The sequence below is a fragment of the Urocitellus parryii genome, chromosome 1, assembly GCF_045843805.1.
Source record: "Urocitellus parryii isolate mUroPar1 chromosome 1, mUroPar1.hap1, whole genome shotgun sequence".
NCBI classification, from domain to species: Eukaryota; Metazoa; Chordata; class Mammalia; order Rodentia; family Sciuridae; genus Urocitellus; species Urocitellus parryii.
In genome coordinates, this window is record NC_135531.1 from 246,415,500 (window position 1) to 246,433,877 (window position 18,378).

The 18,378-nt window shown below is 37.6% G+C and overlaps 1 protein-coding gene across 1 annotated transcript in view; it reads right to left on the minus strand.

Moving 5' to 3' along the window:
• Positions 1-15,235: 15,235 nt before the first annotated feature.
• The window catches only part of Ankrd44 (ankyrin repeat domain 44), a 283,427-nt gene continuing 280,284 nt past the window's right edge, over positions 15,236-18,378 (minus strand). Inside the window, exons 27-28 of the mRNA XM_077799148.1 lie at positions 18,023-18,114; positions 15,236-15,651 (exon numbers count right to left, since the gene is read on the minus strand). Of these exons, the coding sequence (XP_077655274.1) occupies positions 15,404-15,651; positions 18,023-18,114 (340 nt within the window). The 3' untranslated portion in view covers positions 15,236-15,403. The remainder of the gene's footprint in view (positions 15,652-18,022; positions 18,115-18,378) is intronic.

Consider the following 18,378-nt stretch of genomic DNA (forward strand, 5'->3'; position numbering starts at 1 on the left):
CTGTGGGTCATCAAGAATCTGTGGATTACTTTTTGAGAAAAGCTGATATAGAGAAAGTAGGGGGGGGCGGATAGGAGGAAGAAACTGAAAGAGGAAAAATCCAGGAAACTGAGCACTTAACTGCTATTGATAAGAACACTGGTGAGAGTTCAAGCAGTTTATGACACATACTTAGGTTCATGGAGAAGTCTAAAAAGAATCTCTCTTTGGAAATAAATAGTTGTAGCAACTAAAATGAGAGTACTAGCCATTTATATTCTCTGAAATAGGACTGTCATTAGTTATTCACTTAAGAATAGCTTAATAGTAGAAATCAGCTAATTTGGGGTTCCCAGAATTATTTTTTTTTACAGATGAAATAAACTGGGAAAAGGAACAAGAGAAATAATGTCATCTTCTATAGCATTAGTCTAAAAATGTGGTACTTTAATTTTGCACAGCTCAGAGCCCATGTCAAAACATGATCAAATTCCTTTCCACATTCATTCTTGTTTCCAATCCCTGACTTCATTTCTCTCTTATAACTCAGCCGAGGATTTATTTTTCCTTCCCACATGAATGGGCTTGATTCTATCAAGCACAAATCTTTTGTCACTACACCACACCTGATTTCTTCTCTCCATTTCAATGTGAACTTTGGGGTTTGTACTTTAAGTGATTTTTCCTGCCTTTCTCTCCACTTATTTATTCCCTTTCACTTTTATCTAGCAGGCAGTATATACTATTGCATACAATGGGGAAAGAGGACAAAGGTCATTTAACCAGAGCTGGTTTTGCAAGCTGTTGGCTTCACCCTCATGATAAGGCAAAATTCTCTAGTTACTTAATGGCTTACAATATCCAGAAACCTTGATTAAGAAAGGCTTCACTTGGAGAGTTATCAATGATAGGAACACAGTTTAATAATATAAGAAATCATTTGTGTTCCTAGAACACATGCTTTGAAAGAATTCCAAAGTGAATTAGAAATATTACTCACTTCCCTCTCATTCCCATAGCAAAGACCCTTGTCTTCTATTTTCTAAGTGGAAGGAGAATTTCCAATAACCTTGCTCCCTGTAGGAAGATAAAGGCTAAGTGCTCCTGACTCTGCATGAAGTTACAGGAGCTGTAGATGGGGAAGAGAAAGTGGTCACGGGATATTCCCTGCCTGACCACTTTCTCTTCCCCACCTACAGCCCCTGTAGCTTCATGCAGAGTGTAACCCTTTGCATTCTGTAGCTGGGATAAAACATTCTGATTCATAACTAATCCCTCACGTTCTGATTACACAGCTGACCTATGGTATTGGGTTCTGAAGCATTAATAGCCTGGGTGGCTATTTAAAAGAAAAGAAGAAAGAGTGCAATTTTATTAAGTTTTTCAAAATAGGGTTTGGGTAGTGCTCAAATAGGGAAAATATTTGCAGAAACATGATATCTGTGCAACTTATTCAAGAGGAAACGTAGTTATGGAAATTCAGAAAAGACCAAATGTGAAAATGGAATTGGTTGATGATAAACATTGGAGTTCCTCAAAGCTCCTACTGAAGCTGGTTCTAGTAACTGGTTCTACAAAGGGCCATTGGGAGGAAAAGTATACTGTGGAGTCTGAGTTTTACTTTAGAGATAACAACTGTTACTAAATTTTGTTTTTCCACAAGTGTATGACAGTGTAGAATGTAGTCACTACCAAGATAGCACCAGTATACTAACATGATTTGTGCTAAGGCAGCAGCAGTTTTAGGCACTATAAAACTTACCTTGGATACTCTGAGCTGCCCTGCCCAGCAGGGGATGAAGCAGGATGAGGCACAGCCCAACCGAAGTCTTTAAAAGCTGTACTGTCTCCAAAAGAAGGCACTTTCTGAAGAGTCTCCCCACCCCCCAAATTGCTGACACATATCACTCATTTGGCACCTTAGACTTGGATATCATCTTTGGACTCCATAACCACTGACCTCATAACTCACTCTACTTTCAAGCCTTTGTCTTGTCTTTCTCTTAGATGCCACTGTAATAGATATCCTGCCACAATTTTATCACTTTGACTATTGTCTTTCCAACCTGACCTTTCGCCCAAGCCCCTCTAACTATATTCAACCTGTAGACAGTCCTCTATCTGCTGGCAAGGCCTCAATGACCACTAGTGCTTAGTATTCAGCAAAGTGACAACATCTGGAAATGTTCCTTTTAATGCTGATTTTGAAACTTGAGCTATATTCTTAGAAGGGACTGCAAATAACATGGTCCTACACATGTGCCACTCATACATTTAGGCACTGTGCTTAAATACTTGTATTAGTCAGCTTCCTGTTACTATAATGAAATACTTGAGAGCCAAATGCCTTATAAATTTAGACATTTTAGTTTGGCTCAGAGTTCTGGAGACTGCAGTCCAAGATCAGATAACTCCATTGCTTTGGGCCTCTGAGGAAGGCAGCGTACTTGGTAGAATGAACTGCTTATATCATGAGCCAGAAGCAGACACTGACTGGGGTCTTATAACCACCTTCAAGAGCGCACCCTCAATGACCCTAGGTCCACCTTGTCAACAGCATCTCCCCATAGCACCATCCCAGGGACCAAGCCTTTAACACATGGACCTTTGAGACCACTATTTATATCCAAACTCTAGCACTACTGGAGAAATAAACAAGGACTAGAAAAAGAGACAAGTAATACATGTGACCTAAATAAAACCTATGGTTTTACATGGCTTAGTCTCTGTGGGAAGCAGTTTAATTTCTGAATGGTAGTTAAAAGTTTATGTCAATATTTATTTGTACTTTTCAAATAATATTAAAAGGGATCCCAGTTTAATTTGCTATATTACGCGGCTAATTACCCAGAGACCATTTTATGCTAATCCTCTCAAACACTTTCCAGTACTGGTGGCAAAACTCCCTATCTCTAAGTTATTCATTTGTTGACAGGTTTATCTATTTTCACTAGATCTTTGCATTTTTCTTCTCCCTTTATGTTCTTGTTTTATGTTCTTCCACTCTTTTAGAAAAGATTCAGAATTAGGCCAACCAAAACTGCTGTTTGGCATGAGGCATGTGGGGGGATGTAGGGAGTGAAGAACATCAACACAAGAATATTTCAGCTCCCTCACACATATAACCATGTAATTACCAAAGAAAGTAATAAGCAGTCTACATTGCTAGGAGCACACACAAGCTACCTTGAACAAAAAAAGGAAGAAATACTTACTTCTGTCTTTTGCTTTTAGGTCAAAGTTTGGGAAATACTTGAAATGAAGTAATATTTGAGAGGGTCTCAAAAGTTGATTTGAATAGGTAAGAAAGGAGAGAAGGAATATCCTGGGTAAAAGAACCCACACAGGGCTGAGGTTGTGGCTCAGTGGTAGAGCACTTGCCTTGCACATATGAGGCACTGGGCTCAATACTCAGCACCACATTAAAAAAATAAATAAACAAAATAAAGTTGTTTTTTTTAAAAAAAGATCCCACACATAGAAGTGTAGGAATATATAAGCAAGGAGGACTGCATAATGTCATAGTTTAGGGTGGAAGAGTGGTACAGGTGATGGGAAATGAAGATGAAGAGGTGATAGATGCTTTTTCAATTTAAAGAACTTGAACTTTTAAAAAACATAATTTGGGGCAGCAATTGTGAAAAAGAACAGGAATAAGCAAGATTACAGAAAAGTAGATTAGCTAGGATGCTCTTACAACAATCTACATATCTTATGATGAGAAATAGGATACCCAGAAATAGGGGTAGCAAATAAGGGAATTAGATTTTGACTCAAAAGACATTTAGGAGGCACAGAAGGAACAGGACTTCATAACCGTTTAGATTGGAATAGCAAATGAGAAGGACAAGTCTAGGATGTCTGTTTTGATTCCTGTTTGGGGGTACAGACAAATTTTGGTGCTACTGAATTTAACAGTGACTATAGGTTGTTGTAAAAAGATAGAAAATGTCTTCTAGAATAACAAACTGATGAAGAGAGAATGTACTTGGATCTTGAAAGAGTTCTGTGCTATCTGATATCTCTCTAATGCCATCCTGGAGGATGGGTGACAACCTAATTCTAAAAGTCTACAGGGAAAGAACTTTACAGTCTTGTATTAACCACCTGCCTATTTACTACATATTTATCAGATAATGTTCAGCATCCTAAAGTTGTCATGCTACAGTTTAAAGCCTATTTATTTTCTCATTCAGTGGAGGAAGGGCATACCTCCTTTATCTGTCTGGAAGAAATTCTTGTTACTGTGGATTAATGGGGACTCATGAGATAGTCAGATATTCCTTGATATCTGCATATGTCTAGTTCACCACTCTAGGTGCTGTAGGTGGTTGACACTCTGTTGACTAACAGAGCTAGTCTAAGAATAAAAATAGTCAGATCTAAAAGGATATGAGAAATTACTGACTCAGATCTCTAAATTTTACATTTAAAGAAAACTTTAAGCTGTTTAAGTTCAGTTCCTTTTATTCTTCTTAAAAGGATGTATCCTTGAATTCTTCACATATCTGTGATTTTTATTGGAGCATCTCCAAAATTTTTTTTCTTTCCTCTTTAGCTACAGACCTTGGAGCTGCTTCTATTGAACAGTGTTAATCTAAGAGGAAATAGAATGACTGATTTACCTCTCGATTTCTATTTATACATTCCAGTCTCTTTTCTTTAAAAAAAAAAAACACTTCATTGTACAAACAACAAAATTCAGAGCAAAAATTGCCCAATTCTATCACTTTAATAAATCAATATTTTAATACAGTGATATTATATTCTATTCTTTGTCCATAGACATATTCAAATTTTATTGCTTGTTGTGATACAAAAGAATTTTATAATCTGTGTTTTATATTTTCACTTAGAATTATGCCATGTCCATTTTCCCATTTAACTATGACCTCATCATTCCTTATACTTCTTTTTTGAATCTTATGAGGTGAGTCCTGCCCTATCTTTGTCCATGATCAAACAACAGAGACACTTCTAAACATATACATGGATTTTTTTTAAAAAGTTGTTTAAAATTGTAACCATAAACATTTCACTGAAACTTGCTTTTAAAAACTGTATTTAATGTTTCTTACATTCATTATTTTTAAGAGCTGCATATTTTTTTCATACTAGGAAGAGCCTAGAATGACATTCAGATCATCTCTGGTATTTTTTTCTCCCTACGATCAAAAATACAAAAAAAAAAAAAAAAACAGGTTGGCATACATATCTCTACTTTTCTGAAAGACTCATATTTAACTTGTAGGTACTGAGTGAACTGGCTGGCAGTAGGAGCCTTAGACCTGTGACCCATAATGGAAGATAATTGCCAGGGTCTCTTAGGTTGTTCCCTTTCCCATGGGGCAAAGAGCCTACAGGTCAAAGGGGATGTACCAAACAGGTCTGTCACCCTCTTTTAAACTATTTGGACACATGAGATGCTGGAATTCCCTACTGAAAGATCCTGAGCCCACTCACAGCCCTACATGGATCTGTTTCTCAGTTCTACTATCTTGAGAGCAGCCTCTGCCTCCAATGCTACATTCCTAGGCCTGAGAGGTAGGCAAGGGGTGCTGAAGGTACAGACAGAGCTTGGTCGTGCAGACCAAGGGTCCATCTGTAAATGCAAAAACTCTCCTCAGTGAAGGAGGAGGAAGATGGGAGGCTATATTCCTGTGCTACCATGTATATTTCTAAACTTATTCTAAGAGACCAGTGTTATCTTCCTACCAAAACCAGAAACAGACCACAAAAGAAAACTATAGACCCACATTGTTTATGAATATAGTCACAAAACCACACAAGAAAATGGAAACTTATGTCCATGCAAAATTCTGAATATAAATATTCATATCAACATTATTCATAATAACTCAAAAGTAGAAACAACTCAAATGTTCACCAACTGATTCATGGGTAAACAAAATGTGGTATATCTGTATGATTTAATATTATTTGACTGTAAAAAGGAATAGAGTAGCTAAACATGCTAAACCATGGATGAATCTTAGAGACATTATGCAAAGGAGCCAGTCACCAAAAGTCATGTTATTTCAGGTATATGATGTGCACAGAATGGCAAATCCATAGAAGCAGAAGGTAATTAGTTTTACCAAAGAACAGGAAGAGAGAATAAAATAGACAAGTGTTGCTAATAGGTACCAGGTAATAAAACATTTTCTGAAATGAATGGTGATGCTTATATAAGTTTAAAGAATCACTGAAGAACATTGAATTGTACAGTTTACAAGGTTAAATTGTATCAACATCTCAATAAAACTGGTATTTAAAAAAAAAAAACAAAACACATCCTGGTTTTGACCCATGGACCATTATTTAGTAACTCCCTGTTTAGACCAAGTATGTTAGTCAGCTTTTCATTATTATAAGATATACCTGAGATAATCAGCTTACAGAAACAAAAGGTTTATCTGGGCTTACAGTTGTAGAGGTTTCTGTTCATGGTCGGTGGGCCCTGTTGCTTTTGGTTCTATGGTGAGGCAGCACATCATGGCAGGAAACTTGTGGTGGAGCAAAATTCTTTACCTCCTGGCTAGGACACATCCACACACACAAAAGGACAGAAAGGGATCAGGGTCCCACTCTTGCCTTCATGGGAACACCCCCAATAACAGGAAGACCTCCCACTAGGCTCCACCTCGTAAAAGTTCCACCACCTTCCAACAGCACCAGAGCCTGGGGATTAAGTCTTTAATACGGAGGGCATTGGGGGACTTTGCTCATCCAAACGATAGTACCATTACTTACTGACACAGAAGAAAGGCCAGGCAATATGGTTAACTTTTCAACAGAAAAGCAACTGGGTGTGGCGGCACAGACCTGTAATCTCAGCTGTTCAGGGGGCTGAGGCAAGAGGATCACAAACTCAAGGCCAGCCTTAGAAACTTAATGAGATCCTGTCTCGAAATAAAAAGGGCTGGGGATGTAGCTTCATTGTAGAGCATTTACCTATCTCGTGCAAGGTCCTGGATTCAATCTCCAGCACCACAAATGCAAACAAACAAAAATAAAAGAACAAAATGGAAAATAAAACAGAAAAACAGGCTAGAAAGGGGGAAAAATGACATCAAGCAGTTTGTTTTACACTTCATATAAATATGTGTGTGTGTAGCAGAGTATGATTATGGATTAAAACAAACACACATATGTATTTATATAAGTACAAATGTGTGTATATATGTATTTTGCATATATACATATATATGTGTATGTGTGTATATACACCTGTGTGTGTGTGTGTGTGTGTGTGTGTGTGTGCATGCGTGTGTAGCAGAGTTAAGATAATGGGTTCTGAAGTCACCTTGACTAGGTTTGAATCCCAGATCTGCCATTAGTAGCCTATGTATTCTTGGGGATGATAATAATCCCTATCTCCTAGGGCTCCCATAAGGACATACAGCACTCAGAATGGAGCCTGGTGCATCCTAAGCATTGAGGGAGCATTAGTTCCTTTCATTACTCACTCTAAGTGGAAAGCAGCTTGAGTAATTTAATGAGGTGATTTTCATTTGGGGTACAAAACATCATAGCAAGAATGTCCTCTGCTCAGCACCCTCCAGCTCACTCTCCAGTCACGAGGCTGGCGGCAAGGATGAGGAGGACGGATCATTCATGTACACTACAGGAGCTATTCTTATCTCTAGGGGTTATTGTTAGCACCCTCAAAGGCTTTTTCTTTTTCAATACCTGAAATACATTGTGGGAAATTAATTGGTTTTCTCAGTCTAATTTCTAGTGTCAGCTGTGACATCACAAAGTCAGCTCCCCAGATGGCACCAACTGGGCCTGTTATCAGCATTTTTAGCACTGATGCCAAAATGAAATGGGTCCAGCAGCCTAATCAAAATTTACATGCTAATAGGTAGTCCCTTGTGAATGAAGTTAAGCAGAAAATCAATAAATTAGCAGGTACCGTTCCTCTAACAAAATCTTTACAGACTTGAAGTAATAATAAAATAGCAAGGAGTCGATCTCAGACCTGACAAAGAATATTATGTATCAAAACATACATATATATACGTACATAAGTATGTGTGTATATACCTGTGCGCATATGTAGCAGAGTTAAGATTTAAGGAATAGAAATATAGCATTAGAAATGAAGAAATCATTTCTAAAAAAAAAAAAAAGAAAGAAAGAAAAAGAAATCCAAAAGGGAATTATAAACCCAAATTAGCTTTCTGTTTTTTAGTTAAAAATTGAGATTTTTTTTTTAGCAAAAGTTAATATTTTAAAGTAAACTTGGTTTTTCACTTAAAGAGCAATACAGAATTCCAAAGATTTTAATGTTTTGTTCTCTGTGAAAGTCCACTGGGAAGTATTCAATTTTTCATTATTATCTCAAGATATTTGTGTGATCCATACGCTCCTTTTGTTCATTCTGCAGCTCTTAGCCATCTGTCATGTTTTCTGGAGAGCCTGATAAACACATTTAGTCTAAACCATATGGTCATAAACCTGTTATTGTGTCATAGTCAAGGTCTTTTTTTTTTTAACAAAAATTCATTTGACCACCATTACTTCTTCAAGAATGTTATCCTAATCTCAAAATCAAACTTTGGACTCATAATAAATCAGCTTTGAGTATGTGTCTACTTTTAGTAAAATGCCTAGATAATAGATGTGTTGAAGTGGTTAAGTTTTCTCATCATTTTTGTTGAAATTCTCTGATGGCTTTTGAACCATTCATCATATTGACCTGCCTGGGTTTTGACTTTTTTTTTTTTTAACTTCCAATGCTTTTTTCCCCAAATCATCCTCAGCTACCAACCCATTCCCATGATGAGATCTTTGGCTGTGTCATCGTGAAAACTGTACCACCTCTGAATCTTTACCTTGAGCACCCCGCATCTAGTTTGACTTTGGTGCTACAACTCAACAATTCCATTAATTGTACCACCTTTTTATTTTTCTTTTTTACTACTCATCATCTCCCTCAATCTATGAACCATAGAATCACATCTATTAAAAGCACTAAGTTTCCATTCTTTTCCCTCTCCTTGGACTCACTTTGCAAAGCTCTATCCTTGGTTAAACTCTACTTTCTACTTACTCCATTCCTGTATTCAAATAGCTAATAGGAAAAAAAAAAACACCTCACCAGGATGACTAATATGTTCAATTAAAGATTATAAATCTCAGGTGTACTAAACCCTACTCAGCAATCCTCTACTGCTCTATAAATGATCTCCCAAATCACGCATCCCTTTTCACATTTTCCTCCTGTCTCTCTTATACCTTTCTCTCACCATTAATAGGCTACATCTCCTATCTCAACATTCTCCTCCAGCTACTGCCTAAATTTTTCCCCCTCCATTTTCTCCCCTCATTTTTCTCTCCTTAACTATCTTTGGATTGCTTTCCTCCCTACTCTGGTGCATCTGCTCTTGAAAGGGTCACTAATAAATTCTATCACACATGCAAACATTTGTGTGTATGTTAATAAAGGAATTAAATATTTATCTTGAATTCATGCAGAACTTTTCTCTTGTCCACTCACCTGCGTGTGATCTCTACTGGAAAGACTAGGGCACATGGGTTCAGCATTGCCCTCCATGTTCTCCTTCTTAAGCTTGTATGTTCTCCTTATGATGGGCTGCATACTGGAGCATGTTTAGGCAATTCCTTATGGAAATACATAAAGAAATATGACTGGCTTCACAGAGAATAAGTTGATGAAGAAATGGTTCAGAAACAGAAGGAGAGAGAGTAGATGAGCAGAGGGGTAGGGGAGCACTGGCCCTATGGGTGTGATGGTTGGTTACTGGACTGGGTGGCATATTTGGTGTTCCTGGGCCCAGAATGGTAGATGCTGGTAGCAATCCCTTACCACCACAAATGCCCACATATTTTCAATCACTTCCCCCAAGAGGACTGAGAATTAATGAATGGAATGGCACAGTCATTTTTTGCTTTATGTTTTACAGCAAATGTACCTTCTGTATATAATTTGCTGAAGACATAATTCATGAAACACTTCTACCCACAATATTTTTATGGTATGTTAATAGCCTTTTAGCTTAATGCTTTTGTGCCTTGCAAGCTAATTCTGGAACGCATTAAGTGTGTTAAGTCAGAGTTAGATGCATGGGGATTTAAACCTGCTGAATGGAATGAGAGAGAGGGATCCTTTGACAAGCAGTTTGGAGACAAAGTGACACATCAACGTTCAACAATATAATTGCTGCAAAAGAGGCCATTATCCCCTTTCTATTTGTTTATGAGGGAACAAGTAAAATCAGAGGAGGTTAATATATTTCTTTGAAAGGGAGAATTTAGGAAGTCAAGCAAATAATTTCCTGAGCCATTACTGGGAAGAAGTCATTCAAGAATGATGCTTGACCTTCAGGGGGCACTGTGATAGACCACTGTGGTATGTACCATCCAAAAGTGGCTCCATAAATTTCTCCCTCCTGGTGTTTACTCCCTTTGGTAATCCTCTGTCCTTGAGTACCCACGGTTTGAACAGTGTGGTTCCAGTAGAGTTCCAAGTACAGACTCTTTTCAATGAATAGAATGTAGGGAAAAGGATGGCATATCACTTCTGAGACTCAGTTACAAAGAACAGACACTTCTGTCTTGCTTGCTGCCATGAGGCAACTTGCCATGCTGTGAGCTTCTCCAGGAAAGGTCTCTGGCAGATACTATGCAAATTTAAGCAAGTTGTTTAACTTCTCTGGGATTCAGTTTCTTCATGAAAAAGCTGGTGTTGAAACTGGAGGGGACTTTAAGAACTGCAAATATTTTATTCTAAGCTCCACCCCCAAATCTCTTTCTTATTAACTGGAAACTCCATCAGGAGGTTTTCCCCATGGACTTTACCTGCAGTTACTACTCAGGTGGAGAAATTTTAGATGGTGAGATAAATGGAGATAGAATATCTATGGACACCTTTAAAGATAGTACAAACAGATAAGTTCTTGTGTTGCTATGAAGCAGCTACAGGGTAGTGGTGAAAGCAACCAATATAAACTGATTGTTTTCAAATTTTTAGGGTACAGTGGGCTTCCTCCTTTCTGATATATGCAGACATATAACTGATCATATTTCCTTCTTTCCTTGGCTGCAAGGAAGCTTAGGGAAAACTCAAGTTCAGTCACAGCTACTGTGTCCCATATGTGTTTGTATTTTTTTTTCCTGTCTTAGTTTTTCCACTGGTCGGTTATCACATGTCTTTTGTTGCAATCCAGCTCCAGTCCTTTATGGAAAATCTTGGAGGCATAAATAAATATAAGAAACATACGTGTTTTGACTTTTTAAAAAATCTAATTGTGATAACACACACAGAAATTGCAAATATGGAGATATACTTCTATCTTGATTATTTTCAAAGTTTAAATAATGTTGCTATGGTTTCAAAGGGAAGACAAAGATTTAAATCAGCATAATGTGAAAAAAGCATCAGGTGGAAAAATGAAAGAAAACACAATTGCAACAATATTTGTACCGTTTTTATTTGTAAAAATAACCATCTGAATGCATTTCCATAGTATATTACAGTTAAGTACTTCATTACGTTATTAGAGCATTCAGTAGTTGCAAAAGTATCAAACTGTGCTTGAGAAGATTCAGATTGGTTCAAAGTCATTCACTGAACTAAAAACAATTTTCCTCATTTTTACAGTCATGACATTTACCAGAGTCATTTAACTCCAATTTACATAAGAAAACATTACAGACAAAATCCCACTGAAATCATCAAACAATATTTTATGCTGTTACAAATATGTTATGCAAAATATAACACTGGCACCAAATTTGTATCATCGTGCGTTGTAAAGATATATTGCACATGCTAAAGCATAAAGAATGTAGACAAAACTACTAAACAAAAGGTACTTGCATTGAATCTTTATATCACTTCATAAGAAACTCATAGAATTACATTTTATACACACGCTCAGATTGTCACTATCTCAAAACGCTTTTCCTCTATAATACTGACCTATGGTTTACAGTTTTGTAAGAAGAAAGCATTTTAGCACTGCAAAACCAAATGTAATTCCTATAGAAAACTTTAGCATTTTCATTTCAAAGCAGAGAAAAGGGGAAAGGGAGGGGAAGACACTTTATACATTCAAAGAAAGGTTGCAATGAAAACTCACTGGTATTATATTGCTCTGATAACACTCAAATGAAAAAAATACAAAACATTTCACATAACATTTTCAGAATATACAAATATAAAAAGGCACTCTAACTTCATTTCACATGACAAAAAATGGGATGAGTTTTCAACCTACACAACAGATAAGCAAACCAAGTTGCTCAACAGTACAAAGATTAACTAGTGCAGCAAATCCATTTGATGTTCTGCTCTAACTGAATAATAAAACAATAAGTCAAGCAGCTGTTTACTGCCTAAAGTACCAAAACATACTATGGTGCCCTTTTAGTAGTGATAAATAGAAATCCCCTGAGCTATTTACTGTAGAATCATAGCAGGATTTAGGCAATTTGGAGATAATGATGTATTTACCAATGATAGGCAGACACTGGCGATTCGGTAAGTGCAATGAAACATGATCACAGGGCTGTGGTTAAAATACAGTCTAAAAATAACACATTTAGGTAAAAGCACTAAGCATGTAAGACTAAAAAACACATTTTCTGTTTTTGTTTTTTTCTTAGAAAGCTATGTTGCAAACAACTTTATTTCTAAAAGATGTAATTTGAAACACACATAAATTACAGTTTTTAAAGTCATTTCTTAAAAAAAAATTTGGTCTCTCTTATGAAGGAGAAGTGGGGAGAAAAAAGGAGAAAGAGATCTATACTGATTCAATGAACAGTTCATTGTGAGCATGATTTCATTTTGTTCCTTTGTCCTCCTTCTATCGGAAAGACAGTGAGGAAAAGTCAAAATGCAGCTCCACAGAGATAATGCCTCAAGGTAGGTCACTGCTTTGCTGAAAAGATCCACTACTCTCTGCTACTCTACAGGAAAAATGTTAATGCTGCCTCGCCATTGAACACAGGCATTTCATTTCCTGCTTTAAATACCAACTGAGTAAGACTCCCATTCACTTCTAGAAACAGACACCTCAGTGTGTCATGCTCTTCAATATCGGAGCTCCCTTGTTTTCAGTGTTTTGGTAAAGATAGGTCATTATTGTTCATTAGCAATCTGTTTACATTTTAAAAAATTCATCTTCTGTAAACAAAAAGAACAGAAGAAGGAGAGAAAATACCACACCGAGTTTAAAAAACAATGATGTCGGTGTTGAAAATGTTTGATGAAATTAATAACGGTTCTGTAAGACCTTTGAACAAGTTCTCATGTGTGAAGAACTCAACATGAGTTTTAATTAAATCCAGGATATTAAAAGAGTAAGATTAAATAAAGTCTTTTACAGTTAGAAGAAAAAAATAATACAGTATCTGTGTTTGATTCAGATATGATAGAACACTGTTTTGAAAAATATCTCACACACACTGTGAGATAGAAATTTCCAGGGTGAAAATGGAACTTATTATAAAATGTTGACTAGTACTGCCCTATTGCAACACATTTCTTTCCTGTCTCTTCCTCAAGGGGAATATAGCACTTGAGCTGGTGATTCTGATTTCTTCTCTTGGCACAGTGCCCACGCTGACATCATTTCCCATTAGGGTTGGGGACCAGGTAAGATTTTTCAGTGTATTCAGGGTAATTTCTGGGTCTCTCTTTGGCCCACCTTTGTGTATATGACCCACTATACACTTTAGCTTTTGTCTTACAGAAAGCATGTGGATGGCCATGTCTTACACACTCTATGCTGGCTGCAGACTGGGACTGAGTGATGCATGAACCTGAGGGTGGACTGGAAACCTTAGCAGTGGAAATGCTGGGTTTGGACAGGGGGCTGCTGGCTAGCCCAGGGTCAAGGGTGTTTTTCTATTTTTTATTTTTTTTGTTATTCCAAATAAGATACATAACAATTAAAACAAGGAACAAACAGTTTCCTCGGCATTTGCTTCATTTCAAATAAATATAAACACATTTACATCAAAAGTATACAGACATTTTCTCTAGTTTGACAAAAAAAATAAACTGTGGTCAACACATCATCAGTTACAAATGTTAAGCCATCAACTAGAAATCTGTGTCATAAGAAATATAAAATACAACAAAGACTGGTACACAAAAAGATTACAACTCCATAGAAAAGCTACTACAGTTCTCACTTTCATTTTGAAGGAAAAAAAAATTTAATTCTTCCACTTTAGACTGAAGCATTTTGGTCCTCACATATAGCTGGCTGATGAGCTACATACATATATTTATATACACAGATATGTGTGTGTGAGTGTGTGTATGTGCTTAATTTTTAAAGTCTCATTCTTCTTTTTGTATAGCTGTTCCAGGTGCGGAACGGGGTCCATTTGACCTAGAAGCTTTGGCAGAAGGAGTAGACACAGTATTTACTATGTTGATTTCGTCACGGAGCAACTGGCAATTGGCTTTAATTTCCATATCACCCATCTCTACTTTCTGCTTTCACTTTCATTGTTCCCTTTTGTAGTCATACTTCCACTCACTTGGCATGACCTTGACTGAGAAGCTCATTTAACATTTTACTATTGATGAACAATGCTGACAATTCAGACTTTTTAAAAAAGTTGTATTTTGATTTAAGGAGAAATTAACAAAGGATAGTTTCATATTAAATCTGCATATTGCCTCAAAGTTTTGGCGCAATATAATTTTCACCTTCAATGTTATTAGATAGATTTGGGCTCAATCACTTGAGGGAAAATTAGTCATGTTATGGGGGAACATTGGGTGCCATATTTGTGTTAAATGAAAAAAAAAAGCAAGTTCATTCATCTGGCAACTTTAACAAAGATCTTCAGAAAGAAGTTCTGGATATTTAAGTGCTTACTATAGAATAGTTGGACTCCCTTAAAAAAGACTATTATAGGCATTATTTCTGAAGATGAACATCTTTACCTTTGGCTTCTAGTGAGGAAGTAAACATCAGAGTGAGAAGAGGTTTGAGGCATTTCCTATCCACTTCTTCCCTCCCCTCCCAGGGGACATGAATGTCACATTGATATACTTCTGAAAACTCACTGCTGAGTACACACACACAAAAATTCTTTATAGTGAACAGTTGCCTCTCTGTTGCCTTATCCCCAAGAAATAGAATCAAATACTTTTTAAAAAAAAAATTCCTTACTTAAAATGAGAGGTAGACTTTCACAGAAATATCTTAGATCTAAGGAAAACATGAAACTAAACAAAATCAGAGCCCATCTGTGTGTGTATTTCACCCTACAGCCTAGGTGCCCTCCCTAGGTTGGATCAACTCCTTCTCTACTGGCTTCTGGAAGCTCGGGCCCCCAATAATACTGGAGTACAGCATAAACATGGAATTCAAGCTTCTCTCCCTTCCTCCAACACAGGTGATGAAGGAAAAGCTTCTACCGTCCAAAGTCAAAAGGTTTCGGAGTCAGAATCGTTTTCATTGTACCCGTCCTCCGAGCCTACGTTGTTACTGCACAGGCTAACCATGCTCCCCAGATTGGAGAGGGTCGTCCTGCTCAAATTGTCTTTTTTAAAACAAACGAAGTTGACAGCCGTCATTGTACTGGAAGGAGAAAAAGGCATCATGGTAGCCAAAATGAGGGCCAGGCAGTCAGCCACGTCTTTGTTAGGAGCACAAGCCAGGGCCGGGGTATGACCTGGGCGTAAACGCAGACAAGGCAGAGGTTAGTCCTGGGGTCCAGAGAGGCGTGAGCATTCCACAGTACATCTCCCATGAGCTCACGGGTGGAGATGTATGTTGAGTTAGCATTCATGCCAGGTCAAAGGAGGAGTTATTCCCACAAAGTCATGCTAGGGGTAAGGCTGGAGGGGTTGGGAGGGGAAGACATTCTATGGAGGGGTTTTTTTTTGGTGATTGTTTTCAGCTCACACGACTACAGCAAGCACCATATTATCTGAAGTTAGGCAGAATTCCAGCCTTCATCTAGTGAACAGAAACACGAGGGGGCGGGGGTGGGACACAATTCCACAGAAAACAGCAACAGGACAACCAGGAGGATGTTTCTACTGGAGAGCACACGCACACCATGAGCCTCAGACCTGGGCCTGAGGGGGACTCTCATTCTGAGAACAATGACTTTCCATGGTAGGTAACCATGTGTCAAGTTAGAAATGATACTGAGAATTATACGGCTGTCAAAACGACTAATGCAGTTTTGTCACTTTATATATACTTTACATAAAGTATACATTAATTAACTGGTTTTAGAAAGATGGAAATGTTTGATAGATCAGACACAGGAGAGCACTAATCAATCTGTGATTAACAATTAACTACCATTTAAGAGAAATATAACAGAATTAAAAAAAAAATAGCCACCCCACATAACAAAGTCCCAAATCTGAAGTGTAACAGATGTGGGAAAAATCTATGCTTGCCCTAATTAGAGCTATGCCATCACTAGCATTTATATTTCATGAGTCCAGTCCGGATGAGAAAACTGCCTCAATACATGAAACAGGAGCCTTGGGAGGTAGTTTCATTCTTTGACTTAATCACTACCCTATCCAATATTCACTCTGCTGGCCTGAAAGGCCTTACTAACCTCTCTGCTGGCAAAAGTTCCCACTACACAATGAGTCTTGCACTCACTCAGGTGTTCAGAGGAACTGGCTCAATAAAACTCAGATGTTCTGTTTGCCACCCATTGACCTGATTCCCTACCCCCTCAGCCTTTAAGAGATTATTCCTCTTTGTGGTGTGAAACCAAACAAGAATGTACAGTATCTTACCATTCCATCTCACAAAGGTCAGTGACCAGGAAAGGAATTATTGCAGTGCTGTACAAAACTGCCCCAAATGTTCCCAGGTCTTTGGGATCCTAATCTCTGAGATAGGCAGGCTATATTCCTCTGACCCAGGGCTCTTGTTCCTAATGTTGTCACTGCAGGCCAAATAAACCTTAGATGCAGCAGATTTATGCTAGAGAGAAGCAAAAACTAATCAATTCTTATCTCTCTGGTCATTTTGGAGAAAATCTGCAGGTTTCTCCATGCCAACCCTAAGGTATACAGTGATGAAAAGAAGGTAAGGGAAGGTGAGAGGAGATGGAGGAGCAGAAGACTCTCTTTGCTTCCTAGATGAGTCAGGTTGGGGATAGAGCAGGGTACATGCTAGGATACATGGGGCTGCAAAACCAAAACTAATAAGAGTTAGCTAATGATGTCAGTATGGCTGCTTACTTCTGAGAAATAGGCATGAGCTGCTAATTCCAATACCTGTAATAAGCAGTTAATTGAGTTACATTAATACATTATAATACTTTAATTAAATGCCACATTTAAAAAATTACTGAATTCATAAATATCCAGAAGTTCCTTTTTGCTCCTCAAGGTTAAGAGGCATTGGTGCTTGAAATGGTGGTTTAGTGCAATTCTAGTATTCATTAGTTTTCAAATTTTCTTAGGAAGCAGACAGAGTAGAAAGCTTCTGACAAGAAGTAGCTCATTTAGAAAAAGGAATGTTATATAGATCAGGAGAAGCTTTCAAGCCTAGATATTAATCAATAAAATTTTACTCATGTTCCCCAAATTTCCATATTACCAGGAATATGAGTTCTGATCTATACTTTTAAAAAAGGCAGGGGTGTGTTGATCTCAGAATGAACTGAAATAAATAAAGGATATAGGTTTTCATTGAGCCCTTGAGCATGCATTAATGACACATGTAATCTCTAATTCCTCAGCATATGCAGCTGGAATTCCAAATGCCAAGTTGAAAGGTTTTTAGTGTGTCTAAAATGTTCAACTACCATGCTGAGGAGTTAGGGATCAGCTGCTGACACTACATGCAAAATGAACAGTACTGGTGGTCTACAGTTAGACAATGTGTTTTACAAAAAGACAGACAGGACAGATTATCCTGGCTTGATTTCTTATAACACGGAACTTTCAAGGAGGAGAATGTTCTTATTGCCTTTTTAACTAGCTCCTATCTTTCTAGTTTCCTCTGGCTTCAACCAGCATAAGGACGGTACCTGCAGCAACTATTTATTTTTTTCCACTTACCATTTTCATCTACAGCAAGTACACAGGCTCCTTTGGCCAGCAGCTCTTCAACTACCACCTTTAAGCCATTGCGTGCTGCAACATGGAGTGGTCTACAAAACAATACTGAGTATCAGTTGTGATATAAATTTGCATGAGTGCTATAGTTTGGATCTGGAATGGATGCAAAGACCCATGTGTTGGTCCTTAGCTTGGTGCAAACTCAGCATTTTGTGCTATATATTGCTTAAGAATCTTAAATGAAAAAATAAATTAGAGTACTCCTTTGCCTTTAAAACAAATGCATAAGTAATTTCCTAAAATAGTGGTGAAACCTTGAACAGGTGGGGTCTATTGGGAAGTTTTAGGTCATTGGA